Source organism: Moschus berezovskii, chromosome 2 (genome assembly GCF_049115385.1).
Source record: "Moschus berezovskii isolate FMDL1 chromosome 2, NW_MosBer_1.0, whole genome shotgun sequence".
Lineage (NCBI taxonomy): Eukaryota > Metazoa > Chordata > Mammalia > Artiodactyla > Moschidae > Moschus > Moschus berezovskii.
Genome location: NC_142461.1, coordinates 116,572,602 through 116,589,102, shown reverse-complemented (window position 1 = coordinate 116,589,102; position 16,501 = coordinate 116,572,602). Strand labels below are relative to the sequence as shown.

Below are 16,501 nucleotides of genomic sequence, written 5' to 3'. Positions count from 1 at the left end.
TGGTGAGTGGAAACAGAAATGACCCTCCCTCATGGTGCTTACAGTCCAGTGGAGGAAACAGACATTGAGTAAATGGTCTTGTAAATGGCAGATGTCATTCTCTAATTGTGTACAGAGAAGAGAGACAGATTTTTTTTGAACCATGAACATTTTTTTTAATGGTTTCTTTGAGTTAAAAAAAACGAAAACCTGGGCTTCCCTGGTGGCTCAGTGGTAAAGAATCCTCCTGCCAATGCAAGAGATAATGAGTTCGATCTCTGCTCCAGGAAGATGCCATATGCCCCAGAGCAGCTAAGCCCCTGTGCCACAGCTATTGAGCTTGTGCTCTGAGGCCTGGTAACTGCAACTATTAAGCCCAGTTGCCGCAACTACTGAAGCCCACATACCCTAGAGCCAGTACTCTGCAACAAGAGAAACCACTGCTATGAGAAGCCTGTGTACCACAACTACAGTGTGGCCTCTGCTCACTGAAACTAGAGAAAACCTGTGCAGCAGCAAAGACACATCGCAGCCAAAAATAAATACAATTTTAAAAAACTGAAAAACTTTTAAAAAGTGGGAATTTCTCCATATTTTGCCATAAATGGCATCTATAATTTTGAATAAACAACTCTGATGAGCTATGGGTGTACAATATGGTGAGTTGTATTAAGTATAGAACAAAATTTCTTTATGAATTCATAATATTCCTTTTTTGTGTGCTTTTAGTTTTCCTTACTTGATCATGTTGTTAAGAAAGAAAAGTGATACAATACAGAATAGGGAAAAGTAACCACATTATGGGAAGCAAATTCTTTTAAAATTTATATGTGTGGTAACTTCTCATAGGTGTTTTACTTAGAAAAATAATTTTTTTCTCTAGAGTTCAGTGAGCCAATATAATTTGTTTTTACCAATTTTTAGAAGCAATATGACTTCCTATTGTTAGATATTTAAAGCTTTGAACATGACAAGACTATTGATTTCATGAATCCTTAGCTTTCTAAAGCTGGCATTTGAAGTTTTGAAGTGATTTTTCAGCAGAAAGCTAAAGTGCTTGTGTGTCATCTGAAGGACAGCGCCTTTGGCTGTATCACTGCACCCACTGTCAAGCTGTTTATAGTTGAAACTTGTTAGTTTCTCAGCAGCCACTTAGAGATATGACCTTGTAGCCTGGAAACAAGAGTTCTGCTTTTTGAGGAATGAGGCAGTTTTGTTCCCAATTTAGAAACATATTGGAGGTTCAGATTTATAGAACTGTTAATTGTGAAGTATGTACTCATTTATAGTTATAGAAAACAAAATTTCAAATACAGTTGATTATTTTCACCTAAATTGTTGTGTGTTTGCATGTGTGTGTAGTTGGTGGTAATGGTGGGAGGATGGGATGTATGGTATGTTTTTAAATACCTCTTTAGGGTATGAACAGACTCTGGCATTTATGGCCTGGCAAGCAATTCAGTACTAACAATATTAGCATGTGTCTGAATTGTTGGCATTTTATTTTGATTTCCAGAAGAAGGGAAATGATTACTAAGCAGCTAGTATTAGGTGAAAGTGAAGTCGCTCAGTTGTGTCCAACTCTTTGCCACCCCGTGGACTGTAGCCTACAAGGATCCTCCGTCCGTGGGATTTTCCAGGCAAGAGTACTGGAGTGGGTTGCCATTTCCTTCTCCAAGTATTAGGTACTATGGTAGATTTTTTTCTAACATATTCTATTTAATCTTAACAATTCTGCAGGATTGGTGTTATCCCAGCTGAATAGGTGAGGGTATTGAAAGAAAAAGGCTAAGTAGTTTTGCTCAAGTACACAGTAAATATAAATTTGGCCTCGAGCCCAGCTTTCTTCTTTCTTTTTCTGGCCACACCATGCAGCTTGTAGGATCTTAGTTTTCCAACCAGAGATTGAACCTGGGTGCTGGGCAGTGAATGTGCCAGAGTCCTAACCACTGAGCTACTAGGGAATTTCCCCATCTCTCTTCTTTAAGTTCTTTTTTTTCACCATACCACATTCTTTTTATTCGTTTTTAGATCTGATTGTTTAGGATCTGTATAGTAAACATGTTAAAGATCCATGTGTTTGTGTGTGGTGGGAGTGGGGAAAGAAAAAGAGAATTTAGGTGCTCGGTGTATGCTGTTTTTCAGAGACTACCTGCTCTTCACAGTAGAGACTTATAGACATATCTGGAGACTTTTCTGAAGAGACAGATGCTATATAGTGATTTTAAAAGAATTAGGTTATAGTTTTATTTTTTTGTTGCCGTCAAGTGTTTATTAAGTACTTACTATGTGCCAGGCTCTGTGGTAAGTGCTTTATGTGAGGAATTTCATTCAATTTCCAGAGTAAGTCAGATGTAGGTACAGAGAGGTTAGAACATGTGTCTAAGGTTAATAGCTGGTAGGTGGTATAGTTGGGAGGAGTACTCAGTAAGGCAAGTCTGACTCCAAAACCTGCACTGTTAGCCTTTGTACCAGTGCTGACCAATAGAAATATAATGTGAGCTACCTGTGTAGTTAAAAGTTTTCTGATAGTAACATTAAAAAAGTAAAAGATGAAATTAACTTTAATAACATTTAATCTATCAAAAATATTATTTCAGTGTTAGTCAATATGAAAATTTATTGATATATTTTTTGGAGCTGTATTTTTGAAATCTGGTGTGTAATTTTTACTTAGAGCACATATCCATTTGGACTAGCTGCATTTCAAGTACTTTATAGCCATATGTGGCTAATGGCTGCAGTATTAGTTAGCTTATATTCATAGAAAGAAATTTGAAGAGAGACATCAAATTGTTAATAGATTCTTTGGAGAATAGAATTGGGATGGAGAGAGAGGTGGGTAACTTTCCTTTCTTACGTTAGACCCTTGGCTAGCTTTTTAAAAAGTGAACATGTATTATTCTGATTTTTTAAAACATGAGAAATTTTCTTATTTAAATACCAGTGTAGTGAGTGACTGAAGTCACTCAGTTGTGTCCAACTCTTTGTGACCCCATGGACTGTAGCCTACCAGGCTCCTCCATCCATGGGATTTTCCAGACAAGAATACTAAAGTGGATTGCCATATCCTTCTCCAGGAGATCTTCCTGACCCAGGGATTGAACCCGGGTCTCCCACATTGTGGGCAGACGCTTTACTGTCTGAGCCACCAGGGAAGTCCGATGTAAGGTATGTACAAATGATTCAAGTAAAATTCTAAGGAGTTCTGTATTAAGTCAGTGAGAGGATGACTGCTTAGAATGTTGTGATTCAGGAGTTGTCAGTGATCTACTGCTCTCTCTCTAAAAATGTTTGGTTTTTAAACTGGGCTAATCAGGATGGAAATAGTGTCAGACTTTATTTTTTTGGGCTCCAAAATCACTGCAGATGCTGATTGCAGCCATGAAATTAAAAGACGCTTACTCCTTGGAAGGAAAGTTATGACCAACCTAGATAGCATATTAAAAAGCAGAGATATTACTTTGCCAACCAAGGTCCGTCTAGTCAAGGCTTTGGTTTTTCTAGTGGTCATGTATGGATGTGAGAGTTGGACTGTGAAGAAAGCTGATTGCCGAAGAATTGATGCTTTTGAACTGTGGTGCTGGAGAAGACTCTTGAGAGTCCCTTGTACTGCAAGGAGATCCAACCAGTCCATTCTAAAGGAGATCAATCCTGGTTGTTCATTGGAAGGACTGATGCTAAAGCTGAAACTGCAATACTTTGGCCACCTCACGCGACGAGTTGACTCACTGGAAAAGACTGATTCTGGGAAAAGTTGGGGGCCGGAGGAGAAGGGGACAACAGAGAATGAGATGGCTGGATGGCATCACCGACTCGATGGACATGAGTTTGAGTGAACTCCGGGAGTTGGTGATGGACAGGGAGGCCTGGCGTGCTGTGATTCATGGGATCGCAGAGAGTCGGACACAACTGAGCGACTGAACTGAACTGAATCAGGATAGTTCTGCCAGGATGATTTAGCTAAGGATTTTCTTCTCAGATAATGAAATTAGTGGATTCTGTTGTTAAAGAAGTTACTTCCTTGAGAGCTCCCACAGCATTATATTTGTATGTTCTGTTCTGCCATTAAATGATACTTGAATTTCTAAGGTACCTTAGTGGTGTGTAGTTGAGTGTGTATATATGTAAGGCAGATTGCCTTTATACCTCCTTGTTCTAATAACTAATTCCTTTTTGTACAGTTATCTCTTCCTCATTTTATATATTCTTAGTAAGGGAATATTATCCAGTTTCCTCCTTCCACCGCGGGAACCTTATCTGTGCCCTTGTCAGACAGAGCCAAGAACTGGCTACCCTACCAGAGTTGGTCTTTGAGAGATGAAAAGATTGAGTTAAGGTCATTAAGAACTCAGTATTTCATTTCATCTGGCTTTTCTTTCCCCCCAAGAGGAAGAATGATAATAGGAAAGGAAGTGTAGTTTTCTAAATAGATTCTTAACATTTTTATTGTATTTACACCAGTTGTTTTAATATCCCCAGTGCGGAGTCTGAAGAAAATTCCTTTGTTGATTTGTCAAAGTGAAGGGAAAGGCTTGCTAGTCATGCCAGCCCATTGTTGTTTTGTTATATAATCAGTAGCCATCTATGTGATATCAAAAAGTGTTCCCTTATAATAGGTTGAATTATGTATAATTTAGGTAATGTTATCCAGTAGTCCGCATAGAATTATAAGTTGATTATTTGTTTATCCCCCCCTCTCCATCATATCTAATGAGTGGGCAGTTTTGGTTTTCATCAGATTTCACTCTACCTTTTCATTATAAATGGTTAAACAGATGTTGATACTTTAAAAAATATTCATAATGTTTAAAAATTCTGAATGATACATGGTTATTGTAAACAAAACAGGAAATAATGAAGGTGTTCACAATAAAATTTCATGTTTGTCCCTTGTTTCCAGTCTTCAGAATTAACTGCCTTTTCTTTAAAATCTGAAAGATATGTGCTTATTTTCCTCTCCTGATTACATGGAGTTTAGTTTCTATTTGAATTTATTTTCCAATGTTTATTTTCCTTAAAAAAAATAATCCAGTAAGTAGAGCATTTCAGTTTTCGGAATAACTGCTAATTGTGGCTTGATTTTTATGTCATTTCTTTTTATTTTGAAAGATCTATGAAGTTTTATAATTCTTAAAAAAATGACTGTTGCCCCCTTGCTCCCACTCCCCAATATGATTTTAAGCCCTTGACTGATTTTACTTCTCTTTTGGGCTTACTTCTCTTAAACTGGGCAGACAAGTTCATATGAGATAGAATTAAGATTAACCTGTGTAGATGATTTCTGTGCAGATGGTTAGAATTTTTGGCCAGGAAAAATAAAAACCCTGATCCTTTCTCTTTTGTTATTAATGACAGATGCGTCTTCATTCTGTTTTGTATTACTATTCCTCTGTGTCTTGTTTGAATTTCATATGTCTAAATTGTTCAGTTAGAGTTTTAACAGTAAGATTCCAGAGAGTTCCTTTAGTTTTGTTGCCTGTGTTTGCTAAAAAGTAGCATTGATGGAAGAAAGAGGTTTTAAGCTGCCTTTTTAGTTTATAGAATGGTAGCCCTCAAGGCACTACAACTTTATTGAACTGCTAAATGAGAAGGTAAAAATGCTTTCATTTAATTGCCACCCCCCCCCTTTAGGTTAAGTTAGGTGTTTATATGTTTTGTAAATCACCTTTAATTACCACGAACATAAATTGCTGTTTTTCAAGAGACCACCTCCCCCCTTCCTCATAAGCACGTCATTTAAGAGTTTAAAATGAGTCACACATTTTTGCCTAGACACAAATTGCCAATATAAAGCTGTCTTTGATTGTATCCTAAAATAATGGAGTTTTTTTTCTTTGGGTCCTGTAATTTTCTTTTTCAGCAGTATTTATTAAATTAATCTAGTATTGGATTGCAGTAAACAATCTGACCAAAAAACATATGTTTTCTTTGTTTCCTCGGTACAAATTCAATGGGTTAAGTAATTATGCAGTGGTTCTCATCTACATATACAATGCATTCTAATAATGAACTTCTGTTTACTGTGGAAAATATTGCAGCAGTAGGAAACAGTTCCTTCTAGTTTACACTGTAATATTGTATGAAGTTATTTAATCTACTAGCTGTTTACAGTTTAATTGCTTAAACGTATCCTCATATTCATGGTGGTCTTATATCTACTTAGGTGCTTGAGGCATTCTCATTTTTCTTGATTGTCTTTTCTGACATATTTTAGAGATCTCCTTTCCTGTCGCCTCTGCTCAGAATAGCAACTATATGGATTCTTTAAAAAGCTCTTCTCTCACTAAGAGTTGAAATTACTCAGGGATGGAAGGGCAACTTCTAAGGTCCTGGAGAGTCTCTTGATCTTTCTACGTTTTTCTTAGTTGTCAGAACACTGTCATTATGTTAAGTTAAAAATGTAAGTTTGAGACTGATATGGTTTTGAAAACCAGCGTATTCATTGTTATACTTGTCCTACATGAATGAAATCATAACACTTGTGTTTTATTACAATGTAAGCCTTCAGTTTTACTATAACTTGTCCCTTTGCAAATTTTACATTGACACCCGTAAACCACCCATTGTAGGCCCAGAATCATTTTCCTGCATCAGTGACTCAAAATACTGAGCTTGTGGGTTGCCAGCCTAGGCAGTTGAAGGAAAGGCGAGGTTCCTTTAAGGGCTATAGGCTGTGTAGCCCCACTGGTCCTTTAGAACTGAAAGAGTCCTCTCCTCTCCACTGGTGAGGTCAGGCTGTGCCTCTGGAACCCCCAGACTGCTCAAGAGCCTGGAGTTATCTCATCCAGATCTGTGATGTCCCCTTCTGCTCCATCTTCCCCTTTGTCTTTGCTGTCTTTGCTCCAGTTTAGGAGGGAGGAAGGAGCATTGCCTGGCTGGCTTGGATTTGACTGACCGAGTTCTTGTTGTTGGGAACTAAAGAAGACCCCATTGTTTCACCAGACCTCTAGATATTTTATCCGTCATATAGGTAAAGAGTTGGGTCAGGGGAAGGTGGTTTTGTTCCTCTTTGCTCTTCCCTGAGTTGAAAGGGACAACTGTATTCACCTTCTCTATAAGTCAGTTGTGAAGATCTTCTCTTGTATACCAATTGTCAGGTAGATAGAACTGAAACAGTGTTTATATATTAATTTACAGCTTTCTGGGAATAGTGTTCTCCCTCATTCCCCAACTAAATTTATTATTCAAATTTTGTTAAATTCTTAGAGTGAAAGTGGAAATGCAGGGGATTACATGTACCCCACTCATTTCCTAACTTGTTTTTGTCCATCTTTGTATATTCAGGCTGAATTCTGATTTGTGTATTGTGTATAAAATGTTTGAGAAAGAACTCTAATTAAAATTATTTTGAATATGATTTTTAAGAACAATTGAAAGTGTTATATTTGGGGTTTTAGTCAGATCAAGGATTGATATTTTACTTTAAAGAACTGAGGAAAATAAAGTCCCATAAAGGAAATTTACTGTAGGTTATGATTTTAAATACAGAACCACAGTCCTACTATATACCACCATTTTAAATATGACCTGCTATTTATAAACTCATGGTTGTAGTAATAGGAAGGAATCAGATGAATGAGTAACAGGGAAAGGAATTTACTGAGTTAGGAGCAGGCACTTTTCAGTGCTCTCATATGATACTCCTGTGAATGAGATCTTATTAGCCCATTTTAGAAATGAGGAAACTGGATCTCTCAGGAAGTTTAAAAAACTTCCAAAACCACACAGCTACTGAGTTGGCAGAGTCAAGATTTTTTAGCAAAACTCATCCTTTAATTGTTTACTGTGTTTACTTCCTGAAGCTATTTTATTGCTTAAAATTATAAAACATTTTTCTTATTTTAGGGTAGCTTTAATATTAATAATTTTTAATGAGGGGATAATATTTCATTGCCAGTGATCTACAGGTTATCATTTCGTAGATTCTAGAGTATGTTTTTAGTTATTCTGCTGTGATAGATGACTCTTCTGTGAGTGACTTTATTCACATATCTTTTTGTCTTTATTGTATTATTTGCTTTTTTGTTGTTTAGTTGCTCAGTCATATCTGACCCTTTTATGGACCCCATGGGCTGTAGTGCTCCAGGATCCATGGGATTTCCCAGGCAAGAATACTGGAATAGGTTGTCATTTTCTCCAGGGGATTTTCTTGATCCAGGGATCAAGCCTGCATCTCCTGCATTGCAAGTGGATTCTTTATTACTAAGCCACTGGGGAAGCCATTATTTGCTTAGGAAATATTTATTGGAGAGAAATTAATGAATCAAAGGGTACATTCTTTTACATTTCATTACTTGCTAGCCGTTGCCATGTTTATTTTCAATAGGGTTTCTTGAATTTGCTTTTTTTGTAGAAATTATTATACTGCATTTAACCAGCTGTAAATACCAGTTGTACAGTGTATATTGGGAACAACTTAAAGTATACATAAATCAGTGAAATAAGATTACATGTTAACTATTTACCTTATTGAGAGTAAAGGGGAAAAGCTAAGTGATTTTGATAAAGAAACAGCTGGCAGAGCCCCAAGAGTAGAACTGTTCCTGAAGAACAGTTGTTGGAAGAGAGAATGGAGGAGTCTGAATGCGCTGAAATTTACTAGAGGGATGGTGTTTACCTGGTTTGCCGTTCTTGGCAGGGCTTTGTGGTTAATCTCTGAGTTAAATTTGATGTAAATTAAGACCAGACTATAATTTGAATTTGAATTTTAATCCTTCTTTGTTATAACCTCTTTCAGTTCTTATTGTCAGCCTTTCTTTGCTGACAGTGTAATTTGTGGATGAGAATTCTAAAGTTTGCTTCATTTCATTTGAGAGGCATTAGGAAACTTAATTACTTGCAAATAGAAGATTTATACTGAGTATTTGCATACAGGATTATGTTATAAACGTCTCTGTTTTTTCACTAAATGACTTATTAGGTAATACTGTGTTAGGAAATCTAATCAAGAAGAGAGAAATACTATTTTATGTGGTATACTTAACCCTGATGTTTATATGTTGTATTTTCCTTTTATTTTTGATAACTGCCCCATACCAGCTAAGGCAGAGTGGTAGCTAGTCTTTACTGGACTGATAATGATATCTCTTGACAGCTGGTGAAAAAAACTGTTCTTCCCAACATTTCTCATCATCTCCTTTTTTTTCCTTTACATGACATGAAGAATGCCAGATACTGGTACCAGAAGCTTTATTTACTGAGGATTAATATGTGGAGGAGGGCCTGGTAACCCACTCCAGTATTCTTGCCTGGAGAATTCCATGAACAGAGGAGCCTGACGGGCTACAGTCCATGGGGTTGCAAAGAGTTGTACACAACTGAAGCGACTTAGCACACAATATGTTATAGGCAGTAGTTTAAAGCTTTATTATTACATCTGTTGCCTCATTTAAGTTTTCACAAGGTTTACTTGAAGTATGCACCATTTTTCCCATTTTACATACTAAAGCAACAATTAAAGAGGGTGGTAAGTAGCTCACTCAGGTTAGTAAATGGCAGAACTGAAAGTAGAATTGGGGCTCTTTGATCTAAAACCCTTCCTATTAACCATTATCTCTCATATGTTGTGTACATTTTTAGTTAATTGACTATAACATTCTTGGTCCTATGTTTCAATGCTTTAGTTTCCTTTACCTTAGAACCTAGTTACTTCAAGAAAATCTTCACATTCTGTTTTTGAGCCTAAAGTACTCATAGTAGTTACTTTGATGTTCACAGACACTTCTGGGGATAGAGTTCAGAGAGAAAGAAAGATCACGTTTAGTCAGAGAAGTTGTAATTTTTCTTGGTTCATAGATAGATGTTTCGTGTAGGTTTCTTTCAAGGTAATTTATGAACTGAACTGAACTGAAGCAAAATACAACTTACTTTAGAAAGTGGATGCTTACTGTTAATTAGCATCAATGTATCAGTATTTTATCTGGAATTTAAAAATATATTTAAAGGTTATAGGATCTTATTTTCACTAAATTAGGATCCCATTGAAACACTTTACTGAGGTCTCCACCCTCTCCCTTGGTCATTTGGGTGATCCACAAGAAAATGGGGTATGTTGGCATTTTCCTAGGATAAAGTTGGCATAATAATGAGTTGATTCATTAGCATCCTCTAAAGGTGATTAATGACAAATTTTTCGATCTCTTTGATGCCACACTTTGATGGTTTTATGCTATCTGGGATGATGTGTAGGACGTTGCTGGCTTATCTCTCTTATTTTCTGCCCCAGGTCTGGAGATAGCCAAGTGTCTAAAAGAGCATTTGTTCCTTTTTTCTAACTGCTATAGCTTCTCACTCAGCTATCATTCTTTATATCGCCTAGAGAAATTTATTAAAAAAAAAAAAGAATGCAATTTTTCCAGCCATTTGTCTATATGGAAAGGTGGGCAAATACCTTAAAATTAAGTTTGAATTAACAACCTTTAAGGCAGCATTTCTCAAATTTTTTGGCCTTAAGACTCTTTTATAGTTTTAAAATTATTGAATATACCAAAAACTTGTAGTTATATAGGTTAATATCAGTCCATATTTACCATATTAGAAATTAAAACTAAAAAATGTCTTTCTTTCTTAATGCTCTTTAAAATGACAGTGATAAACCCAATATATGTTAACATTTTTTGAAAAATAATTTTATTTTCTAAAACAAAAATATTTAATAAGAGTGGGAGTGTTTTATATTTTGCAAATTGCTAATGTCTGACATTATAGGAGATTGCTGGATTATGCTTGTACATTTAGTTTTTTGCAATGTTTATTTGGGTGAGATATATGAAGAAAATCTGGCCCTATACAGATATATGATTTGAAAAAGGAAGAGTATTTTAGTAATCATTTTAGATAATTGTGAATATTATTCTTTGATACTGCATCAAAAATAATTGATAGTTTCTTAAATAGTTGGTAAATAGTTTCTTAAAAGTTAATTGAAATATAAAGTCTGCAACTATAGCAATGGACTCTTTCCTTTACATTAAAGTTCATTGGTCTTTTTGTATTGGTCTATTTTGTATTTTGAATGACTTTTCTACCTATGCATGTATTTGTATTTTGTATTTTGAATGACTCTTCTACCCATGCATACCTTTAGTCATTTGGAAAATACCAATTCTCAGTGAGTATTCTGTAGATCTTTTAAATTTAACAAATTTCATTATACTGTAGCATAAAATCACATCTGTTAATATCACCACAGATCTCATAAGAAAAGTCTTTACATATGGGGAAACTGTCAAGGTCATGGTAGCAGTTACAATTTTTCCAAAATTTTGATTTTCAATTGATAGCCTAAATTTTATCATTTTTTATAAAATGGCTGCCAGATATAACCATGGTTTGAATGTCAGTTGTTCTTTCAAGTAGAAATGATGTTCCACAGAAGTGACTAGTTCAGCTTGCAATTCAGATGCTTTTCCTTGATAACCATTGTATTTTGGTACGTAGCAGAAGTGTTTTATGTGTACTTCTGTGTCTTCACCCGGCATATCAAAAAGATGTATACCTCAGGTTGAGATTTTATGAAATTATTAATTTTTACTTTTATTAAGGACATTCTTAACTGAAATTTAGTTGTTGTGTATGTGAAGAATACAGTGATTACTAGTAGTTTGAGATCACTACCTTGATTCATGCTAAGTTCCTGATGGTTTTCTCACTATTGATTTTGCACTATAACTACGAATGTCAACTCAGTGAGGAAGACAAATAGCATTTATTATGGCATAATGGTTTGAACTTGCAGACTCCTCAGGGGACCACACTTTGAGAACCACTGTTCTAAATTCTTTGAAAATGCCCCAAAGTCTCTGTTATTCTTTATGAATCTGCCTATACTCTTCTTGTTAATACAATCCAGATTTCTTCAGGTTCCACTATTCCAGGTAAATAAAAATAATTTATCACTCGACTTTACCATTTTTGTTTTGCAAGCATTGCATAAAATTTTTTACTTCTAATGTTCAGAGCTTTCAACTACATGGTCATTTGAAAAGGCTTTGAATAATAGACATTGCTTGTGTTAATGAATGTTTGGCTAGCATGTGTAAATAAATTGGATGTTACATATATATCCCAGAATTAAAGTTGTAGTGTGAGTTTTAGAGATATTTAAGTATTTATTGGTTGTATTAATGTGACAGTAAGGGAAGTTGTAATCACACTTGCCTGTTTATTTTTTCCCTCATTTTTTAGTGACTTAAGTCTACCCTTCTCCATCCCTAGTCACTGCTCTTTAAACTAAAACAGTGAAAATCATTTACCACAAATAAGGATCTTTTGTGTATAGGAATATTTAGGAATGGGAAAAATCTTTTAAATCCATTCCAAATCAAATTTTTTGTGATTAGTTTATTGCAGTGCGAGGATTGGGGTAGTGAATACCTATATATTAAACTTGAAATTTTATTTCATTCTGCTTTACATTATTCTCTTTTAAAGAGCAGTATCAAAAATCACATAGCTTCTAGTGCTCCCATAAAAGCTTTTAGCTTCTTGGGTTGAGTGGTGGTGGTAGTGAGGAGGGCTAGTCATTTGGGACACTGCCATCTGTTACTCTTTTTTCTATCAATGAGAAAACACCTCTTAACACTGGTAGCTAAATAGGCCTAAAGAGCTTCGTGTTTGCTGCTTGTTTTTATGGGGAGACTTTTCTCTAGTACTGAATAACAATACTCAGATATCAGTTAATAAGAATAGATTAAAATTTTTTGAAAATATTTTAACCTAAATTATTAAACTATGAAGTACATTGGTAATATATCAACACATTGGCGATATATTAATATGTTGTTTCATATAAATACTTTTTGCATGCATGCTCAGTAGTATCTGACTCTTTGCAACCCCATGGACTGCAGCCCACTGGGCTCCTCTGGCCATTGGAATTTTCCAGGCAAAAATACTGGAGTGGGTTGCCATTTCCTTCTCCAGGGGATTTTCTGGATCCAGGGGTAGAAGCTGTGTCTCCTGCATTGGCAGATGGATTCTTTTACCACTGCACCACCTGGGAAGCCTTTTAGCCCAGTATTAATCCTAGTTTGTCTGGTTCAGCTTATCCTTTTTTATGTTGGGAATACTGCATTTCCCTGTATAAAAAACCTTTTGACTATTCAAAGATTAAAGCAGATATTCTAGCAAAACATAAAAATGTTGATTCTGAACAATTTAAGAGCTTCACTTCAGTATTTTCTTTTTATAAACCACCTGTTGTCTTATGTGCCTAGTGTATACTTTTGAACAAAGTGCTCATCACTTGTCAGCCATCAGTGGCAGCATAGAAATTACTTGTGGTACTTGCTTTGCAAGAAGTTCTTTTGTATTTGTGACATCAGCTTTGTTTTATACAATTAAAGTATTACACGCTAGAATAATCTAAATTGCAACCACTAAATGGTGATTTAATTCTTGCCTTGAAACTAAATTTGTTTACTGATTGTACGCAGCTATTGACTACTATTTAACATGACAGATTCATAAAAATTTCCCCCTTATTTTGGTAGCAGATAGGAAGGTGGTTATATTATTAAAGGTGTTTCTCAATTTAAAAATTTGCCTTCAATAAATATTACAAAAAGAAATAAAATGTTGAAAACCTTGCATGTGTGGATAATCCTCATACGATTTGATTTTCAAATGAAGTGTAATACTTATGATCTGTTCATGGTCACTTTAACAGTATTCTAATTTTTAAACTCCCAGTTGAAACTGTATTGCAGTTGTTTTTATTCATTTTCTTCTGTTAAAAAAAGAGCAAAGTATAGCTGTTTGATTAAGACTTAAGATTGATACTAGAATAAATATTTAGATAGTTATGTAACTTCTTTTATACTTATAGTAACATTAACTCTACCCAGCAATCTGGAGGCTTAGATAACTTTACCAGTGGATTCTAAGTAATCTGAATATTTCCCCTTTGTTGTCTTGTTAAATAGTCCTGGTTATAATTTTTTAGAATAAGAGCTCTAATATATTGACATTATTTAAAATGACAAGTATTTTCTTCAGATAATTTTTTCAGTGAGCAGATTTCGGAACTAATGGAATAAAATTACTCACTTAAAGCAAATTTATTTTATATTTTGTAAAAAGCTTTAGGAATGCCACTATTCAGTTATATTTTAAAGGTAAAGTGTAGTATAAGTACATTTTCCAAGGTAGCCAGTGGTATGTCTCTGGAATAATTGAGTTCCTACCCTTGACAGTGGTTTGTCTATAGAAACTCTACATGGGTTCAATGATTCAGAAGCAGAAAACTACTCACAAATAAAGACTTTTTTTTGTTCTTTTCAGAAACCACCTGAAAGTAAAAGGGAACTTTATATTTGCAGGAATAAAATTTGGAGTTTCTTTTTCACTGCATGGTTACTCTGATATAACTGATATAATAGAGTGGACATTAGTATATAAGTAAATGATCAAATGAGTCATGCGATGGAACATCTGCCTCAGAAAGCCCTTTCAGACATCATATGCTATGCCGTTGAAGTGTCTAATCAGTGCATCTGTCCCTGAGACTTCAGTGGGTGCGAGGATAGTTTTCTATTTTGGATTAGTTACTATATGAAGACAGTATATTAGCAGATTTTTTTTTTTCATGAATGCAACTGGAAAGTTTATGCCTGTGATATCTGAATAAAAAATTAGCAATGATTTTTCTTTTTAGCATAGTAATGATTAAGAGATGGTAATGAACATACAGACTTTTACCTACCTTAAAGTGGTTATTTATGATAGGATTTTACATTGCAGACCTACAGATGCTTCCTGCAGGAAATTTTCTTGCAAATACTGATGTTACAACAGGAGAGAAATCCAGATGGAACCTGAAGCACAGCAGGATTCAGATAGGATATTTAACTAAAACAGAAGCCTGTGTTTTGGATCCCTTCTGAGCTGGAGTGTTCCTGTAGTTTTAAAATTGCCACCAGAGAGAGCTGAGGAGGGGGGAGAGGGAGAGGAGGGGTGGGCGAAGGAGGGAAAGCGTGTGTGCACATTCACGTGTTTCACATGGAGTAAAACTTTTAACCAGACACATTGCAGAATACCAGATGATGATAATGACATACAGAGAATTGTGGTATACGTGTGTTTGTTTTATTCTTATAATCAACAAGCCGCAGAAGACAAATTTTTATGGTCGTATTTAATTTTACTAAAGGTTGCAATCTAAACTAGTTAGTCTTTTAACAAGAGAAAAATGAATGTATTTAGAGCAGGGGGTTTGAATAAGAATTGGGCACATGTTATTTTAGACACTGGGATTTCTAAATCTTGGAAGCAGAGAATAGTCATCAGGAAATATTTTTATTCCAAAAGAAGGTATAAAAAAAGTTATCAGAACTTTTAGTTTCTGCCCTGGGATGTAGAGAGCTGGAGAGTTGTTACTACCGCCTTACAGTGAGAAAGAACCTGACTAACTTCTGTGGTGCAAAAGTAAAATGATTTCTAAAGATATACACTGAAAAGTCTTCCCTTGTCTCTATCTACCGTGCCCCCCCAACTCTAGTATTTTTTATTACTATTTTCTTGCTTATTTTTCAGTAGTTTTTTTTATACAAATACAAGCTAACACAGTTAAGTGTTTTTCCTTTCCGTTTCCTAAACAGAATAGCAACCATATACACTGTGATACACTCCACTTCTGACATGTAAAATGTCCTGGACAGCTCTCCGTATCAGTGCACAGGGATTGTTTTCATTTTTCTTCACAGACACATTATTTCCTTGTGTGACTAACGTGATCATTTCTTCAACAGGTTTGGTAGTGCTGGATGCTTGGTTTATTTCCAGTTTTTTACTCTGATTATGTTGTAATGCCACAATGAATAATCTAGTACATGTATTATTTCATATATATGAAAGTTTATGAGAGATTCACAGAAATGGAGTTGTTGAGTTAGAGGGAAAAATGCATTGGTAATTATGGCAGATAATGCAGATTTCCTTCCTAGGAAGTGTGCAGTTTTTGTACCATTTCCAGCAACTCAGTCGTGTCCGACTCTTTGCAACCTTAGGGACTGTGTAGCCCTTCGGGCTCCTCTGTGCATGGGATTCTCCAGGCAAGAAGACTGGAGTGTGTTGCCATTCTCTTCTCCAGGGGATCTTCCTGACCCAGGAACTGAACCTGTGGGTTAGTTTTAATTTGCTTTTTCAATTATAAATGAAGTTGAGCAACTCTTCATATGTTTAATAGCTATTTGTGTTTTTCTTCAGATTGCCTATTTATGTTGCTTGCTTGTTTTTCTATTGGGTGTTTTTTTTTCCCCTGTAATAACTAAGAGTTCTTTATATGTGGGGAATATTAGATCTATGTGTTGCAAATATTTTTTAATTGATCATTTGTCTTTGTCTTTATTTATGGTCTGTTTTGCTATACAAAATTCTAAATTATTATCAAAGAGGCCTTCCCCAACTCAGGCTTATAAAATAATTCATCTATATTTTCTTTAAGTATGTTTATGGTTTCATTTTTTACTTGTAAATCTCTAATCCATTTAGAGTTCTATCTTTGTGTACACTGTAACAC

General features: G+C 35.2%; 1 protein-coding gene and 1 pseudogene across 4 annotated transcripts in view; both read left to right on the top strand.

The window, feature by feature from the left end:
* The window catches only part of OLA1 (Obg like ATPase 1), a 174,081-nt gene that overhangs the window by 28,646 nt on the left and 128,934 nt on the right, over window positions 1-16,501 (top strand). The window contains exons 5-6 of one of the 3 annotated variants that reach the window (XM_088830148.1): window positions 3,060-3,150; window positions 15,990-16,105. The exons of the other annotated variants lie outside the window; for them this stretch is intronic. Of the exons in view, the coding sequence (XP_088686274.1) occupies window positions 3,060-3,150; window positions 15,990-16,105 (207 nt within the window). The remainder of the gene's footprint in view (window positions 1-3,059; window positions 3,151-15,989; window positions 16,106-16,501) is intronic. 3 annotated transcript variants of the gene reach the window in all.
* The window catches only part of LOC148778594 (ATP synthase F(0) complex subunit f, mitochondrial pseudogene), a 63,765-nt pseudogene that overhangs the window by 1,698 nt on the left and 45,566 nt on the right, over window positions 1-16,501 (top strand). The window lies entirely within an intron of this gene.